At 36.3% G+C, this 17,240-nt stretch overlaps 1 protein-coding gene across 2 annotated transcripts; it reads left to right on the top strand.

Moving 5' to 3' along the window:
* The first annotated feature begins 4,376 nt into the window (after nt 1-4,376).
* On the top strand, nt 4,377-16,907 carry LOC108996110 (E3 ubiquitin-protein ligase CHIP-like). 2 transcript variants are annotated; one of them, XM_035690278.1, is made up of 8 exons: nt 4,377-4,735; nt 4,903-4,974; nt 5,128-5,191; nt 14,837-14,908; nt 15,743-15,873; nt 16,013-16,166; nt 16,307-16,417; nt 16,514-16,907. In XM_035690278.1, the coding sequence occupies exons 1-8, from the start codon at nt 4,677-4,679 to the stop codon at nt 16,637-16,639; spliced, it is 789 nt and encodes a 262-aa protein (XP_035546171.1). In that variant the 5' UTR covers nt 4,377-4,676; the 3' UTR covers nt 16,640-16,907. The 2 variants fall into 2 exon arrangements, with proteins under 2 accessions (XP_035546171.1, XP_035546170.1); XM_035690277.1 differs by having other exon boundaries at nt 4,378-4,735; nt 4,903-4,970.
* The last annotated feature ends 333 nt before the right edge of the window (nt 16,908-17,240 follow it).

The raw sequence follows: 17,240 nt of genomic DNA, 5'->3' as shown, positions 1-17,240 counted from the left end.
TAAGTTGGGTGGTAGTTTAAAGGAAACTTGTATATTGAGTTCTGTTAGTTATAGGTCGATAGGTAAACATGTAATTTATTTGAGTAATGCTGGGTAAAAGTCTATTAATGAAATGGGAGCGTTCATTTCTTGAGAAGGAGAGAGTGTTCAATGAAGCCTTGGGCAGGAGTTACTGTTTTACATTCAACTCGTTGGGCGGGAACCCATGAAACTGGGTGGCAGAGGACCAACACAACGCGACAGATTCCCCCTTTCTTTTTCATATTGATTGAATCACCAGACTTATTAACGAGGCATTCTCTGTTTTCAAATTTGTTTTTTATTTTTAGATCCGTATTCTACTTAGACCGGTTCAAAGAAAACAGAGCAACAATGTCTACGTCTTAGAAGACTGCAAATAGCAAGTCTTCGAGCTCTTCAATGGAGGACTAGATGATTGGCTGATCAAACGACCAACAATGTAGCAGTCAAGATTAGTCACCCACTCCGATAGCGAAGAACCAGGGTAGGAAGAACAAAATTGTATATTTCAGCGTGAAAACATTAGACAATACCTTCTCGATTTATTTTTTTTTATATTTTTATAATCGCAAAGAGTACAAAAGCCAATTGTTGTTTACTTCGAAGATCATAAAGGCATCCCTTGTTAGAGAGAAAATTCTAAAAGAAGAATCCATGATATTTTCCAATGTTTCTGTTTCTCAAACAAATATCAATGAAGCTTTGTTCACTACGCTCTGCATATTTTCATGTCATTTAGATTCCCTCCCCCTTCTCCTAATCTAGCTAGCTTGTCTCATAAAAAGTCCATGAAACTTCCTAAAAGACTTTGATCTAACGTGTTGAGCCCGAGCTTCCTTTTCAGGCAGGAGAGGCGATCTAGAACTAGGTCGTGATGTGGGCAATCGTTCACAATTTTGCTTTTCCTCGCCATGGAGTCACCGTTTTGCTTGTCGTGGAGTCGAGACGATCTGGAGCTACAAAAATGCACAATGAGATTCTTGGAGCGGTACTTCTATATTTTCTCATTTTTTAAATTATATGACGTGACATCCCGCCACGTTAGGATGGTGACTTTGCGGGTGAAATGTACATAGTAGGACTCAAAAATAAATCCCACTAAGGCACTAAAAAAATAATTTTTTTATACTTTTTATGATGGGGTAACAAAAAGATTGCACGAGACTTGTATATTTAGTTTTATATGACGAGATTTGTATATTTGGATAATGTATATATCTATTCTCTTTATTATAAGACCTAGAACAATCTTTAAAAAAATTCTGATGACATAATTTTTTTCATGTTAATTATATTAATAGTGTGTTTGATATGCTTTTTATTTTTATTTTTGATAAACGGAATTCATTCATAGATCAAATAATAGAAGAAATACATATCATGTCCCATAAACCAAATAAAAAACGGCTAATTACATCAATTCAAAGTCTATAAGCACCCTATTAGAAATAAAATCTGGATAAGAATGCCACCATTGACATGTATCATCTATCCATTTAGCATGTTGAGCTAGTAGGTGTGCTGCCTCATTCCCTTTCCTTCCCACTTGAATGACATCAACCATCTGAAAACAGTATAACAAATGCTGAATCTCCATTATCAAAGGTCCTTGAGATGTTAAATTTCTACCTTGAGAATTTATGGCTTCAACAATCATCAAAGAGTCCCCATCCGGTTGTAACTTTGTAAATCTCATGTGTAAAATCATATGTAACCCTCTTAATGCTGCTAAAGCTTTAATATTATTCACTGAAAAAAATTCCTAACTTCCTTCCTACTTGAAGCAAACAAAACAGTCTCTTTATCATCTCTAAGGATTATCCTCACTCCAGCAGCTCCCATCTCCCTAAAGAGAGCTCCATTAAAATTGAGTTTTACATAGTTGATTGGTGGCGATTTCCATGACAAAGCGCTTTCTTTTCTCACTACTTCTCTTGACTGCTTGATAAAATTAAAGCTAGCTGCATACTCAATTCAATGATCAATACATACTTCAATGGAGCCATTTATGGTCTCAAATAAGCTTTGATTTCTAAACTTCCACAGACCCCAATCAATTGTAATAAATAATGGAACCAAAGACATATTATTTTCCATAAGATTCCACACTAATCCATCAAAGCATGTAGCAGTAGAGAATAAATAAAACAATTGGCTACAACGAGATAACCAAATTTGAGTTACCTTTGAGCATAAACACGAGGCATGAAACTGATTCTCTATTTCAACATTGCAAATTCCACACACACATTCTGTCAAAACACCCTGCTTCAACATGTTTAACTTTGTGGGTAGACTATTTCGACTAGCCCATGCAAAATTCTTGACCTTTAGAGGAAGATCCAAATGCCACAACTTTTTTCCAAAAGTTGAACACCTTCTAGACTCCAAACTTTCCATCTGATCAGATTCTGAATGAAGGCCCAACCCAAAATGATAACCAGATTTGACAGTGTATTGTCCACTCTTATTTTCTCCCCAAACAAACTTATCCACAGTCCAAAAATGCAAGGGAGTTTGTAAAATGGAAACTGCCACGTTAGGGGGAAAACTTTTTGTATCAAATCACCATGCACTGCTTAGCTTGTGCATCAAATAACAAACATACTGAAGCGTTGAAGGGAGTAAATTAGAGCATGGAACCCCAAGAGGTTCCGCCCTAGCAAAAACCCATCGATCAGACCACACATTGATGCTCTCCCCACTCCCAAGTCTCCAATAACACACTTTTTTTAAGATATCCTTTGTTGTACATAAACTCCTCCAAACATAAGAGGAATTAGCACGGAAATCAAATTGTAAAAAAGAAGTGGAAATACCTTACTTTCAACACCTTTGTCACCAATGAATATGGATTTGTCATGATTCACATCCTTGTTTTACAAGAAGTGCATGATTAAATAGTTCCAAATCTTGAAATCCCATACCTCCATATGCAATTTAGAAGTTTACAATTTATTTCAACTAAACCAATGCATTTTACATTCTAATTCTCTTTGACTCCACCAAAAACGAGTAAACATATGTTTCAATTCTTTACACAACACTTTGAGCAGCTTGAAACAACTCATAGTAAAAGTAGGAAGAGCTTGGACCATAGTTTTAATCAATATCTCCCTACTCGCTTGCGATAACAATTTTTCTTTCCACCCTTGCAGTTTATTCCATCTTCAACTTTTGAAAAGCTACTGTTTTGGAGTGCCCCACAAAGGATGGATGGTAATCTCAAATAACGATCATGTGCTCGAATTGTGACCACATGCCATATATCCTTTATAGCTTCCACTTTTGCAAGATTCACATTTCTGCTTAGCAATAGTTCAGTTTTTTCCAGGTTTAATTGATGTCCAAAAGCCCCTTCATAAATCTATAACAACCTTATAAGCACTTCATTTTCAGCCACATTAGCTTTGCAAAATAGTAAATTATCATCAACAAAGAACAACTGGCTAATAACTGGAGAAGAACAAATGGCTAATAACTAGTGCAACATTACATATTTTAATCTCTGTTATAACCCTCCTCTGCACGACATCCTGAATAAGAGCAGATGATCCTTCCACACACAAGACAAACAAGTAGGGTGATAAATGATCTCCTTGCCGCATACCCCGTGAGGGAACAAATGATGAGGAAGGTACACCATTTATTAAAATCTGATAAGAAACTGAAGAGATACATGATAAAAATATGTTAATAAATAGATTTAAAATAATTTTTTTTATAATTTTATTGAAGAATAAGCAAAAAACTATTAGGTTGGGTTTGGATAGACAGTTTAGATGAGATGAGATTAGATGAGATTAAATGAGATGAGATGTTTTGAATAGTAGTTAAATAAAATATTGTTAAAATATATTTCTTAGTATTATTTTTATTTTAAGATTTGAAAAAATTGAATTGTTTATTATATTTTTGTATGAGAATTTAGAAAAATTATAATGATTGAGATGAGATGAGATGGGCTTGTTTGTTTTCGGAGATGAGATGAGATGAGATGAGTTAAGATTAAAGTTAAAAAGTTGAATAAAATATTATTAGAATATATTTTTTTTAATATTATTTTTGTTTTAAAATTTGAAAAAGTTGAATTGTTTATTTTATTTTATACTAAAAATTGAAAAAGTTGTAATTATTAGATGAGATAAAATGAGATATTTTCTGAAAATAAACTAGACAAGAGGATTGAGTATCCAAACTGAACCATGCATCACAATACGTCTGAATGCAAATAATCCAATATTACGACAAAAATCTTTCCAAAAAAAAAAAAAAAACATTTACGACAAAAACACATATCCATGAATTACCTAATAATTAGTTACAGAAGATGCATAGTTTCAAATTTCAATAGTTGTTTGTTTTGTGAGAGAGAGACAGAGAAAGGGGTCAATCCGTGTATTCGAAGGGTCTTCTCCAAAGGTCGCTTTCTTCCCTTTCGCGTTACTTCTTCCGAATTCTCTGTAACCTTCGGAACGAGTTCCGTCTGTCTCTCTTCCTACCCATTTATATACGTTTATATACACCCCTATACAGTGTTGGGAAATCTCTGGAAACCGAGATTGCTGAGAGAGAGATACAGACAGAGACATAGAGAAGAATGAGGGCGAGTGCGGCCTTCTCATCGGCCAAACAAGCGGAACAGTGTAGGCAAGATGGCAACTTGTACTTCAAGAAAGATCGTTTTGGAGCGGCCATCGATGCTTATACCGAGGTATAGTTCAAATGATGTGCGACTATTACCCATGGGTTTGGTTTGTTTATTCAATTCTTGGATTGGTGATCAATTTTGGAGTTTCTATGCATTTCCGTTTTCAATCTTTGTTCTTCATCTTATTTGTTTTCATTTTATTTTTCTGGGTGGTTGGGTCGGATTTGAAGGCGATTACGCTATGCCCTAAGGTTTCTGTGTATTGGACGAATCGTGCTTTGTGCCATCGCAAGCGGAAGTATGTACGGTCATGAACACTCTTCATTTTCTCCCTCTATCTCTGTGTTCTTTTTTTTTTGGCTAATTTTTTTGTTTCTTTTTCTTTTTCTATTGAGTTATGTCTTTTAATTTGATTTTGGTCTGGATTCCACTGGGTGCTTGGTTTATTTCTGTAGTGATTGGCCGAAAGTCGAGGAGGACTGTCGGAGAGCTATTGAGCTTGACAACAATTCTCTCAAGGTTTGGAATTGTTTTCCTTTAACGACTTCATGACTTGTAGTTTAACTTGTCACGTTGTTTCTTCTCTTTTGATAGATGTCAATCATAATTGACTGTTGACAATGAAAAATCAAATGTAAAGAGGAAAGTGTTATAGCCAACCGGGTCAATTGCCCATTCATGATATTTTCTCTATAGGTGCTTTGGTTGTGTTTGTTGATAGTTGAATGTGCTGCCAATGTAGACTTATATTTAGAAAGAGCAGTTTAAGTTGTGTTGAGAAATTCATTTGGAGCTTAGATTATGCGTTGATTATCGTCCAGTGTACTTTTTACTTATATAAAAAAAGATTGTGCGTCAATTATTCTGAGATGTTGTAAGTAGTTATATATGATTCACAATAAAGTTTAGAACTATTAGTTTTGAGAGGATGCCTTCCAAATTATCACTTAGTAGGTTTTTAAAAAGGTTAATATGATGTTTATCATGGCTTCAGCTAGCGGTTCTTTTATTTATTATGATCATCCATTTGGGTAAATGGGGGCCTTGGTTTTCAAACATTCGACAGTGCTGTATCCATGCTTGGTTTGCTACTTCACTTCGTCTTGTTTGTTTCTCATGCTCTTTCAACTTCAGAAACCTGAGTTATATCTCATATATACAAATGGGAGCTTCCTTCTCATCTTGTAAAAGCATGTATGCGTGCATGTTTCAGCATGTGTGCAAGGATGATAGGGTCATGTTCTGTCTGTGATCCTGGAATTGCTTTTCCCTTCTTGTTACAATTGATAGTATCATGATCCAGAGGCATTTCGAGGATCTGTGTGCACACAAATTCATGCGTGTGTTTTTGGAGCTCATTTGCCCTATCAAAAGGATGCTAAGATCATGTGTAATTGTGTCTCTTTGCGTGTCTGACAGCGCAGAGCGATGTTGTGGATGATTTTCATGGTTTGCTCACCTTCCCTCCCCCATGGGCAATTGTGTGCTTGCATAAAGGATGATGCACTTAATGTCATGAAAAGATGTTAACATCATGATATGAAGTTGTAACGCCCCAATGGAAGGCCCAAACAACATGGCCTATGCTCCAAAAGGAATAGTCAATGATACAATTGGAGCCCCATTAGAACCTTATAAAGAGCAAGAACTTCTCCTTCCCAAGCAATGTGTGATCTCATACACCACCTACCCTTATCCATATCATATGGGGTATCATAGAAGTATTGGGATGGGTTTTGCATGTGGAGATTTTGCAATTTTTCTTTTCCTGTTGTAAAGTACAATATGATCATGCTGGAGGATGATCATATCATCCTATGGAGGAGGCCTCATGGCTAATATGTGAGTGAGTGTGTTTGTTTGTGTCTGTGTCTCTATGCATGAATGAACTTAAATTTTAAGATCCTTTCATGCTCTTGTAAAAGAATTGTAGCATCATGCTATGTGGTATGGTACCGTAGCTTTTACACACGTAACATTTCTGGACTTTTGGGGTCATGTTACCTTATGTAATCGAGTTAGGATAATTCTGTGGAAGAGGACACTTATGGGTTTTATGTGCAAGTGCACGTGTGAGGAGGTATTTTTCCCTCTCTTTGAGAATGTTAAGATCATAATAAGGGGGAGAGTTCGTCTTGAACTTTTTGTAATGCCTTAATTATGGAATTACACTATTTGCAGGCTCAATTTCCGTTCTTTTTTGGCCTTTTTAGTCATGGGTGTAGACTAGATGTTCTGATTGGGGTTACTTTTTGCATCATTAGAAACAAGGGGTACTTAATAATATAAGCATATTATGGTGGAGAAAGAATCTGAAATGTAAAGTTATTTCTTGTTTCTGATGAAGAATCTAGGCATCTCATTGTCTTCTTATGACTCTCCTAAGAAACAGCAAAGGGCCCTCTATATAGCTTGAACATAGTGAGTTGGAAAAGAATCAATTCAAACCATTGTTGGTGGAGAATCTCTTCAACTTTTCTCCTCCTTTTCAGGTTAGAAGCAATATAAAAATTGACGGATGGTTTTTCTATGACTTTCTTTCAAGAGTGTTGGGCTATAGTGAAGATGCAGATTTTCCATGCTTTTCATTCTAATCTTAGCTTTGAGAAGTCATTAAACGCTACGCTACTTTCATTGCACTCATCCCAAAGATAGTCGGCACCCACGACTTGAAAGACTTCCGGCCTATTAGCTTGGTAGGTGAGATCTACAAAATCATTTCAAAGGTATTAGCTAATTGTATGAGTTTGGTGATGGACACACTCATTTCCAAACCTCAAAATGCTTTCGTTCGGGGTTGGCAAATTTTAGATTCAGTTTTGATAGTAAATGAGTGTTTGGACAACCGGTTAAGAGAAGGCCTTCTGGGGGTCCTTTGCAAGCTAGATATGGAAAAGGCTTATGACCATGTGTGTTGGGACTTTCTTTTCTATATGCTTAGAAGATGTGGCTTTGGGGATAGGTGGTGTGAATGGGTTAAACATTGTGTTTCTACCACTCGGTTCTCGGTATTAGTCAACGGAAAATCTTGTGGTTTTTTTCAGACTTCGAGGGGTTTGCGTCAAGGGGATCCGCTATCACCTTTCCTTTTTGTTATAATGATTGAGGCTTTTAGCCGCATGGTGGAGGTTGCGGTAAGGGGGGGATCTTGCAGGTTTTTCTGTGGGAAACAATAGTAATGGTGTCAGCTCCATCTCCCACTTACTTTTTGCAGATGATACACTCATCTTTTGTTATGCCGTTAGTGAACAGATTCAAACTCTAAGGGCAGTTTTGTTATGCTTTGAAGCGGTTTCGGGACTCAAGGTGAACTTGGGGAAGTTGGAGTTAGTACCAGTGGGGGATGTGAGTAATATTGCTTCTCTAGCAGAGTTGTTGGGTTGTGAAATTGTCTCTCTTCCTATGAAATATCTTGGACTTCCTTTGGGGGCGTCATTCAAAACAAAAACATTTGGGATGGGGTGGTAGAGAAGATTGAGAAAAGACTATCGGGGTGGAAGCTGCTATATCTATCAAAAGGGGGGAGATTAACTCTTATCAAAAGTACCATCTCCAACCTCCTCACTTACTATCTTTCTTTATTCCCATTACCGGTGTGTGTGGCAAACCGGATTGAAAAGTTATTTAGAGCATTCTTGTGGGATGGCATGAGAGAGGAAACTAAATTTCACCTTGTAAGATGGCCAAGTGTGAGCTGTCCAATTGCAAATGGTGGGCTAAGGGTGTGAAATTTGATACTTTTAACAAGGCACTCCTTGGGAAGTGGTTGTGGAGGTATCAAATGGAAGAGAACTCGTTGTGGAGAGCGATTATTGATCACAAGTATGGTAGTGTGTGGGGGAGATGGTGCTCTAAGAGCATTGGCATTGGGTTCATCAAATTCATCTTCAAATTTTGATGAAAAGTACATGTTTTCCATATATCTAAAACCTCTTTATCCATAACTCCACATTGGATTAGCCATTGGATTCATCAAAATAATAATATAATATTATTTTTTCAAAAATATTATTTTTTATTTTTCTTTCATATTTTACAATTACACTAATCATATGTTAATTAATAATTTAATTTGATACTTAAATTATTATTTTTCAATTAATTTTTTTCCTCAACTTAATTATCCAACAAATACATTTTGACAACTATTATTATTTTAAACCTTTTTATTGAAATATTGTTTTAAAGCTTTTTATTGCCTGCTTTTTATTGGATATGCAAAATGACAAGAGAGACCACAAGTACTTTTATATAATATGCCAACAAAACTCTGCCTATTGATGCAAATTCAGATTCATGCCTATCCAACATCATCAAGTGAGAATGACACCATGTAGTCATATAGGCTGCCCAGATCATGAAGAGAGAATGACTTTGCTTGAATGATTACATCAAATACACAACTCAACAAAAGAGAGTCACAAATCCACAAAAACATAAACTAAATTTCATATTAAACTGCAGCTGTCCAACTTACAGTTTCCCTCAACAAAATGACTAACAAAATCCACAAAATCATAAATCTTCTTCATATTAAATTGCAGCTGTCCAACTTACAGTTGCCCTCAACAAACTAACAACAAAATCCATAAAAACATAAACTAAATTTCATATTAAACTGCAGCTGTCCAACTTTCAGTTCCCCCCAACAAAATGACAACAAATCCACAAACACATAAACTAAATTTCATATTAAACTGCAGCTGTCCAGATCACAATTCCCTTCCACAAAATCAGGTCACAATTCCACAGAAACCTTTCAAAAATATAGTCATCTATTTAAAACAAAACAAATTCAGATATCATAGTGGCTGCCCAGCCACATGTTTATCCAAAACATGTGGCTGCCCAGCCACTAAATGCTGGAAATTTTTTGCTTGACTGCCAACAGTTACACATTTCCATGAGGTGTGGATGGAGATGTGTCGAACAGATCTTCGTCATTCAAAGAGTTCTCATAAATCTTCTTCTGAATATTATGGAAATATGCTTGTTGCATGACAGTCATGTTAGAAAGATCCTTACTCATCATCTCCGCCTCAAACTTTCTCTTATCAAGTTCTAGTTGTGCAACTCTAAGTTGATCAGACTTCGTCACTTGTGCTCTGCTCTCGGCCATGAACAGTCGTCTATCATCGGTCATTTTTTCTAACGCACCGTTGAAGTTAGCATCACATGATTGTTGGGCCTTCCGCTTCCTCAAGTTATCTTTCTCAGCTTTTTTGCCTGGAGGCCTCTCAATGTTCTCCTCCACAACGTTGTCGACAACTTCACTTGATTGCTCATTAGCTGGACGTTTATCATGTGGTCTTCTCCTCGTATTCAGTGAGATCATGTGTTGCTGCCATTTTGGTTGGTGTCTCAAAAGACACCAACAATGATCTAGTGTGAAGTTAGATTTCTCTATCTCTTTGTACATTATTTTTGCTTTTTCAATCTGAAAAAGTGAAGAAATATTGTCAGAAAAGAAATCTTAGATAAATAAATACATTATTAAAGGAAAATGGTACATACCTTGTCTTGCTCGGTCGCACCACTTGGGTGCAATGATTCTACTTGCACTAGAAATGCACAAAACTTGTTTGTGCATTTCTGGATCATGGACCAACGATTGATCAATGACCCTATCGAACGGTTCACAGTATTTAGTTTTTTATAATCGTGATAAAACTCAGAAATTCTGTCCCACATTTGAGTGGATTTTTGATCAGTACCCCGTATGGCATCAATACTAATGTTGAGCCAACCGGAGACAAGTACATTATCCTCCTCTACAGTGAAAGATGCACCTCTTTGAACTTTTTTTGCCGGAGGCCTCTTTTCACCGTGAAGGGGAGTTGTTTGGACCAAAACATTAGAATATTGCTCATATGTTGGAGTGTCATTACAGCCTTCTCCTCCACTTTGTAAAAGAGTGGTGAAGAAGGGATCATCCTCAGATGGAGTGTCCATCCTTTAAGAATTGTAATATTTAACTTGTTAGACGAGGCACCACAAGAAAATAGAGACAATACATCACATTAAAATAGATACCAGGCATCACAAGAAAATAGATACAAGGCAGCACATTTGAAAAAAAATATATCAAACCAAACAATTAGCAATACAGAATACAATTAGCAGTATCCAAACAAATTCAGCAAACAATTAGCAGTGCTTGCAAAATTCGGCAAAATTACTTTAGATACTGTGCTTGCAAGAGTTGCAGCAGAGAAAAGGATATCACTAATCAGGGGAGTTCCTACCATGAAAGCAATAATTGCAAAGCCACAACACCCATTTAAACAGAAACTGGGAAGCCCACCAATTTATTATTTCCTCTTATTATTTCCTCCAAGAAGAGGTAAATGGGTAGGGAAAAGATGTTACAACATGTTGGTGAGCTTTCCATTTGTACACAAGCATAACATGATATTAACATGTTCTACTTTTCCAATATCTATGGACTAGATCTCTTGGAATATCTGTCTCCCCAGTGTTTGCACATCTATAACTTGTTAACTCTAAAGAAGATTAAAAAATCAAAAGTTAAATTTTGCTGACAGCCGATTGCAAAAAGAAATGGTAATATATATAGGCAAAAGGTGAGAGCTCAGGGCGGTGGCAATTTGGCCTGTAGTATCATTAATTGTTGTTAATATTATCTTTGGCTAAAGTCTAATGAGGTGTTCTCCCATCACCATCAATATTCATAATTCATGCGACCTAAAGTAAGTTTCTGCATATGCCATAGAAATTATTTTAGAAATTGTTCTAACTTTGGTTTGAATTGCTGGCGTCAGGATGTTTTATTTTTTCCATTTCCTTGGATTTGAATGGGACACCACAATTAATAAACCAAAGATTAAAAAATCCTAGAAAAATCTCAATTGGATTTTTTTTATGCAGCCCCAAGTATCCCCTTAGATTCGTTCCTATCATTAACCCCTGAAATATATAATAATATAATTGATTGTAACACTATAAGCATTTAAGGAGAGTTCCTATCCGTTTTTGTTGCCTAGTTGTTGCTGAGAGAACTGACCAAAGAAAATGAGAGGCATGCTTTGACCAAAACCTGTACTATTGGTCTTGAGAAATACTTCCAAAATAGATTTGCAATAAAATGGATTAGAGTGCAACTTGAAAGTTAATTTAATCAAACTGATAAAGACACAAATTGAGGTGTATCATTACACTGAAGTCTTGTTTGTGAATTGACTGGATTGAGATGCTCACTGCTCAGAGTTTTTCTCTAAATGCATTCATCTTAACCTATTCTTGGTTTAGCTCAAAAAAAGTTTGCATAACGTGCCTCTGCTTGAAAATATCTTTCCAGAAAACTCATCACCCAACTAATATTTGTTACCTATAGACAGATATACAATTTACTAGCTCTGAAAGCTTCATTATCAATATTTGCATGACATTGAAGTCTAACTTAACCAAAAGACCTGATGTGCTTTGTGCACAATAGCTGTAGCTGCTTTAGAGGTGTATTGATTATTTTTCGGTTTTATTTTTATTCTTGCTAATTCATTATCATGGTCTGTTACTTATATGCTAAAACCGAGTTGAAATTACTGAGGTGTATTACTTATCATGGCCTGAAACCGAGTTGAAATTATTGATAAGGGCTCATAAGAAGCTATCTGCCATTGGGGCGTGGGAAAACAGCAAGAAAGCATCTATAGAGGCTGAGTTGAGAAGGATTTAAATCTGATATAAAATCACCTTAAGCTATTAGTATTAGTCGCATAAACATTCATTAAATCTCTTATTGGGACCGAGAGTTCAGATTTGCAAAAACCTCCATCCAAACAAACACACAGATTTGCATTTTCAGCCAAGCATTTAGCATTGAAAATCGAAAAACTATAATACCCAATAGTTAAACAACCAAACCCAGGAACCCTAACAATCAGATCATTCGTACCTTCGTTTTACGAGAACGAGAGAAAGAGAGAAATGGAGCCTGCGATTCGCGAGAACGAGAGAAATGGTGATTTGCTGGAGCTGGAGCCTGCGATTCGCGAGAACGAGAGAAAGAGAGAAATGGTGATTTGCGAAAATGAGAGAAACTGAGAGAGAAAGGGGTACTGCGATTTCCAAAGAACAAAAATAGGGAGAAAAGACGCGGGGAGGAAAAAGGAGAGAGAGGGGAAAAAAAAAAGCCGTTGTGGGATTAAAAGACAATAAAAAAATATATTTGCTTGTTGAATAGTAACACTTCAAATTTGAAGAATACTATGAATTTACTGTAGCTCACAACTTCCCATCTCTTCCTTTGATGAATCCAATGCAGTTGAATTTTAATTAAATTCATCAAATTTTACATTTAGCTACACTTTTGATGAACCCAATGCCAATGCTCTAAGGAGGGTAGGGGGTCTTATGGAGTAAGTTAATGGTTTATTAGAAAGGGGTGGAACACTTTTGAAAAGCATATTAAGTTTGAGGTGGGTGATGGAGCAAGAACCCGCTTTTGGTTCGATGCTTGGAGTGAGGAGAGCCCTCTTTACACTGCATTTCCAGCTGTTTTTAATTTGGCAGAAAATCAGCAAGCTGCAGTTTCAGATTTGTTGTGTCGTGCAAATGGGATGGTAACTTGGAATGTCATTTTTACTAGAAATGCTCAAGATTGGGAACTTGAAGAAATGGCAGATTTTTATAGCTACCTGTATTTAGCAAAGTTAGGAGGTAATGGAGGTGATCGTATGTTGTGGATACTCACGGGGGGAAAAAAGTTTACTGTCAAATCTTTTTATAAGGCTTTGACAGTTTAACAGCCCACATTCTTTCCGTGGAAGAGCATTTGGAAGGTTTTAATGCTGTCTAAAGGTGAGTTTTTTACTTGGACAGCTGCACTTGGGAAGATATTGACTGTTGATAGATAACCTAAGGAAGCGGGGTATGGTGGTCACGGAATGGTGCTACATCATGTGTAAAAGGAATGGGGAATTGATAGATCACTTGCTTCTACATTGTGAGGTGGCTGGGGAGTTATGGGCTGGTATTCTCAATAGAGCTGAGCTGAGCTGGGTAATGCCTAAGAGTGTGGTGGAACTACTAGTGTGCTGGAACAGAAGGCACAATAGCACTCAACTGGCAGCAGTGTGGCGAATGATACCTTTGTGCTTAATGTGGTGTTTATGGTCTGAAAAGAATGATAGGTGTTTCAACAACAAGGAGCGTGCAGTGGGGAAAATCTGGAATTTATTTGTATTCACTCTTTTACAGTGGTTTTCTGCTATTGTAGTGAAGGGTGGGAATGTCCATGGGTTTCTATCTTCTTTTCAGCTCAATAGAATGTAATTAAGTGTCTCACTTTGTATACTTCCTGTGTACTTGAGCATTGTCTGGTTTCATTCTCTTCAATAAAGATTCTTACTTATCAAAAAAAAAAGAATATAAGAAATTCCTTCTTTTCTACTGATGATGATTGGTATGAAAGACAAGAAGGGGCTGTTGCTGACTAAGGATCTAGGCATCTCATAATCTTTTTCTTTTTATGGCTCTCATAATGAGGGCTCTCTTTATAGTGTGAAGGTATTGAGTCAGGGAGAGAACAAATTGAAAACATTTTGATGGTGGAGATTCTCTGCAACTCGTCTTCTTTTGCAAGGTGTGGAAAGTTGTTGGTAGCAGTGTAATCCTGATGATAAGATTGTAAATATATTACCACAACCATTGGCTGCACAGACCATCTAATGTCATTGCTATATGCTTTTTTAGTTTATTGTTAGTATTAAGATATTTTATCTCGATTGAGGGCTCGTTTAGACACTTAGAATATCTCGGAATATCCGTGAATAGTAGTGAAATGGTTTGTGAATAGTATAAGAGTTGAATAAAAAGTTGTTTTATTGAGTTTTGGGAAAGGATAGAGAAAAAGATGAATAAAAATATTATAAAGTTTAAATATTGTTTGAATATAATTTTTTAATATTATTTTTGTTTTGAAATTCGAAAAAGTTATATTGTTTTTTATATTTTGTTTGAAAGTTTGAGAAAGTTGTAATGATTAGATAATGATTAGATAAAAAAGTTGAATATTTGAAATTGAAAAGTGTTTTGTGTTTGAGTGATGTTTCGAAAGGAAATATCTGAGAATACCTTGTAACACAAACAAGGCCCGAATCTTTATGATCTCAGAGAGGTCATTGACAATTTGCTAAATCACAGGCTCATTATATGTTGGGACTTGCATTACTACAGAGACAAGAATTTGTTGAAGGAATCAAAGAGCTGCAGAAGGTATGAAGTACTTTGTGTCCTTTATTTATTTTTTTATAAGTAAACGATTATATTGATATGAATAGGCATAGCCCAAGTACACAAGATGGTATACAAAAGGTAACAACTATACAAAACGATTACTTTGTGTCCTTTTTTGCTCTTGAATATTTGTATTTGCAGTTGCCATTGGCCTGACAATTTTTCTCTATTGGTAAGCATTGGGTGAACTTTTTTACCATGTTTTTATGCAAACATTTTACTTCTCGTTTAACTGTGGATTCATAGGCCAGATACATCTCGTTCCCCAATTCTATGCTTGTTACCATTCTTGTTTAAGCTTGTTGCATTCGAACTTGTTACTGCAACTAATGTGCCTGATGAATTGGAGGTTGATCATTTGTTTCCTCTTCTTCCTAACTAGGTGTCTTCTCTTGTATACCTCATGTGTACTTGGACCTTGCCTAGATTGCTATTAATAAAATTCTTACTCGTCAAGGAAAAAAAAAAAGAATTGGAGGTTGGCTGTATTAGTGGATGTATGTACTGGTTGGGTTTGTTGCCCGTAAAGCAGGTGACAGACGACGGTATGGGTGAGATTCAAAAATGTTGAGACTTTGTGGAAGGAGAGAAAATAGAAGGAAAAAAAAAAAAAAAACTTGTCATTGAGTTTTGAAGTCATTTAATGCTGGTCCAGGAAATTGCAGAGTTTGTGGACATATCCTCGTTCCCCCTCTACCAGCGGGAAATTTCATAATATGTCTAAAGCTGTTACTTCTCTTTTTTGGAATCAATATGTACATGAAATTTGCAAACATCATAATTTATTGGGATCTGATAAATTCACCTGTATAGGCTTTGGATCTTGGAAGAGCCAACCCTGAGAGCAACATGGTGGAGGAGATCTGGCAGGAAGTAGCCAAAGCAAAATACGTGGAGTGGGAGAATGCATCTTCAAAGCGTTCATGGGAATTGCAAAACTTAAAGTATGTTGTCCCAGTGAGTTTCACCTATGAAGTTGGAAAGTTACCTCTAAAAAAAAATTGAAGTTGGAAAGGGTGGCTCTTTTTTTATTTATTTTATTTATTTGCTGTTTTTAATACACAATTTCTGTTTTGGTCTCAGAGAGGCTTGTGAAGCTGCACTTAAAGAAAAACATTTTCTTGATGATACTCAAACAGAAGGTTTCGTGGATGAATTTGATACCTCTCACTTGGAACAATTAAAGGTTTTAAGAAGAGTGTTTAGAGAGGCTGCAGAAGCTGACACGCCAACAGAGGTGAGGACTTGGGAACCCTCTCTAATGGTATTTCATTTTTTTCTGATTATTTGTTACTTAATTATGTGGTGGGAACCTTTTTTTTCCTCTCTCTCTCTCTCTCTCGGCTTTGTGGTGGGAACTCTGATTGCGTACATAAGGTGCCAGACTATCTATGTTGTAAAATTACGCTTGATATTTTGCGCGATCCTGTCATCACTCCAAGTGGGGTTACATACGAGAAAGCAGTGATTCTTGAACATCTTCAGAAGGTGATTTTTGCTTTTAGCTGTATTGTGTCAGTATAGAGTTCTTGGATATACTTTCCTCTATCCGCGCTGATATCATCGTACTTATACTCAATTCAGGTGGGCAAGTTTGATCCAATCACTCGTGAACCACTTAATCAATCCCAGCTGATACCAAATTTGGCCATAAAGGAAGCAGTGCAGGCATTTCTAGATAAACACGGATGGGCCTACAAGACGGACTGAAAATTGAACTTAATCAGGGAAGTCATAGAATTGATAGCTGTGCACGATAGGTGGGGACCTTGATGGGTTCTTGCTGCAGTATCAGTATGCGATGGGTGGAGTCTCTGATTTTAGGCGTTTTGTATGCATATTTTTTTTTTTACAAGTAAACGATTATATTGATATTGGTATGAATAGGCATAGCCAAAGTACATAAGACTGTATACAAAAAGCAACACCTATTTACAAAGAGGAAATAGAAACTAGAAAATCATGAAAATTGAGGGCACCTAAACCCACTGCTGTGGCACATAGAAAAAGAGTGTTAACAAAAAATAATCTAAATTCTTTCAAAGAACGCTCCTTATCTTCAAGTATCCGTTCATTTCATTTCTTTCATAGGCACCACACAATACATATCAGAACTATTTTTTACACCATTGGGATTTGTGGGAGATCTCGTAAATTGGTCCAACTGGCCATGAGCTCAATCACTGTGACAGGCATCATCCAAGCAAGATCCAACTTGTTAAACACTTCATTCCATAATGTTCTACCAACCTTACAATGACAATAGCAAGTGATCTATAGTTTTACTATTTTTCCTACACATGCAACACTA

The sequence above is a fragment of the Juglans regia genome, chromosome 5 (genome assembly GCF_001411555.2).
Source record: "Juglans regia cultivar Chandler chromosome 5, Walnut 2.0, whole genome shotgun sequence".
In the NCBI taxonomy this organism is placed as follows: Eukaryota; Viridiplantae; Streptophyta; class Magnoliopsida; order Fagales; family Juglandaceae; genus Juglans; species Juglans regia.
The sequence above is the reverse complement of the archived record's forward strand: the minus strand, read 5'-3'. Positions and strand labels throughout refer to the sequence as shown.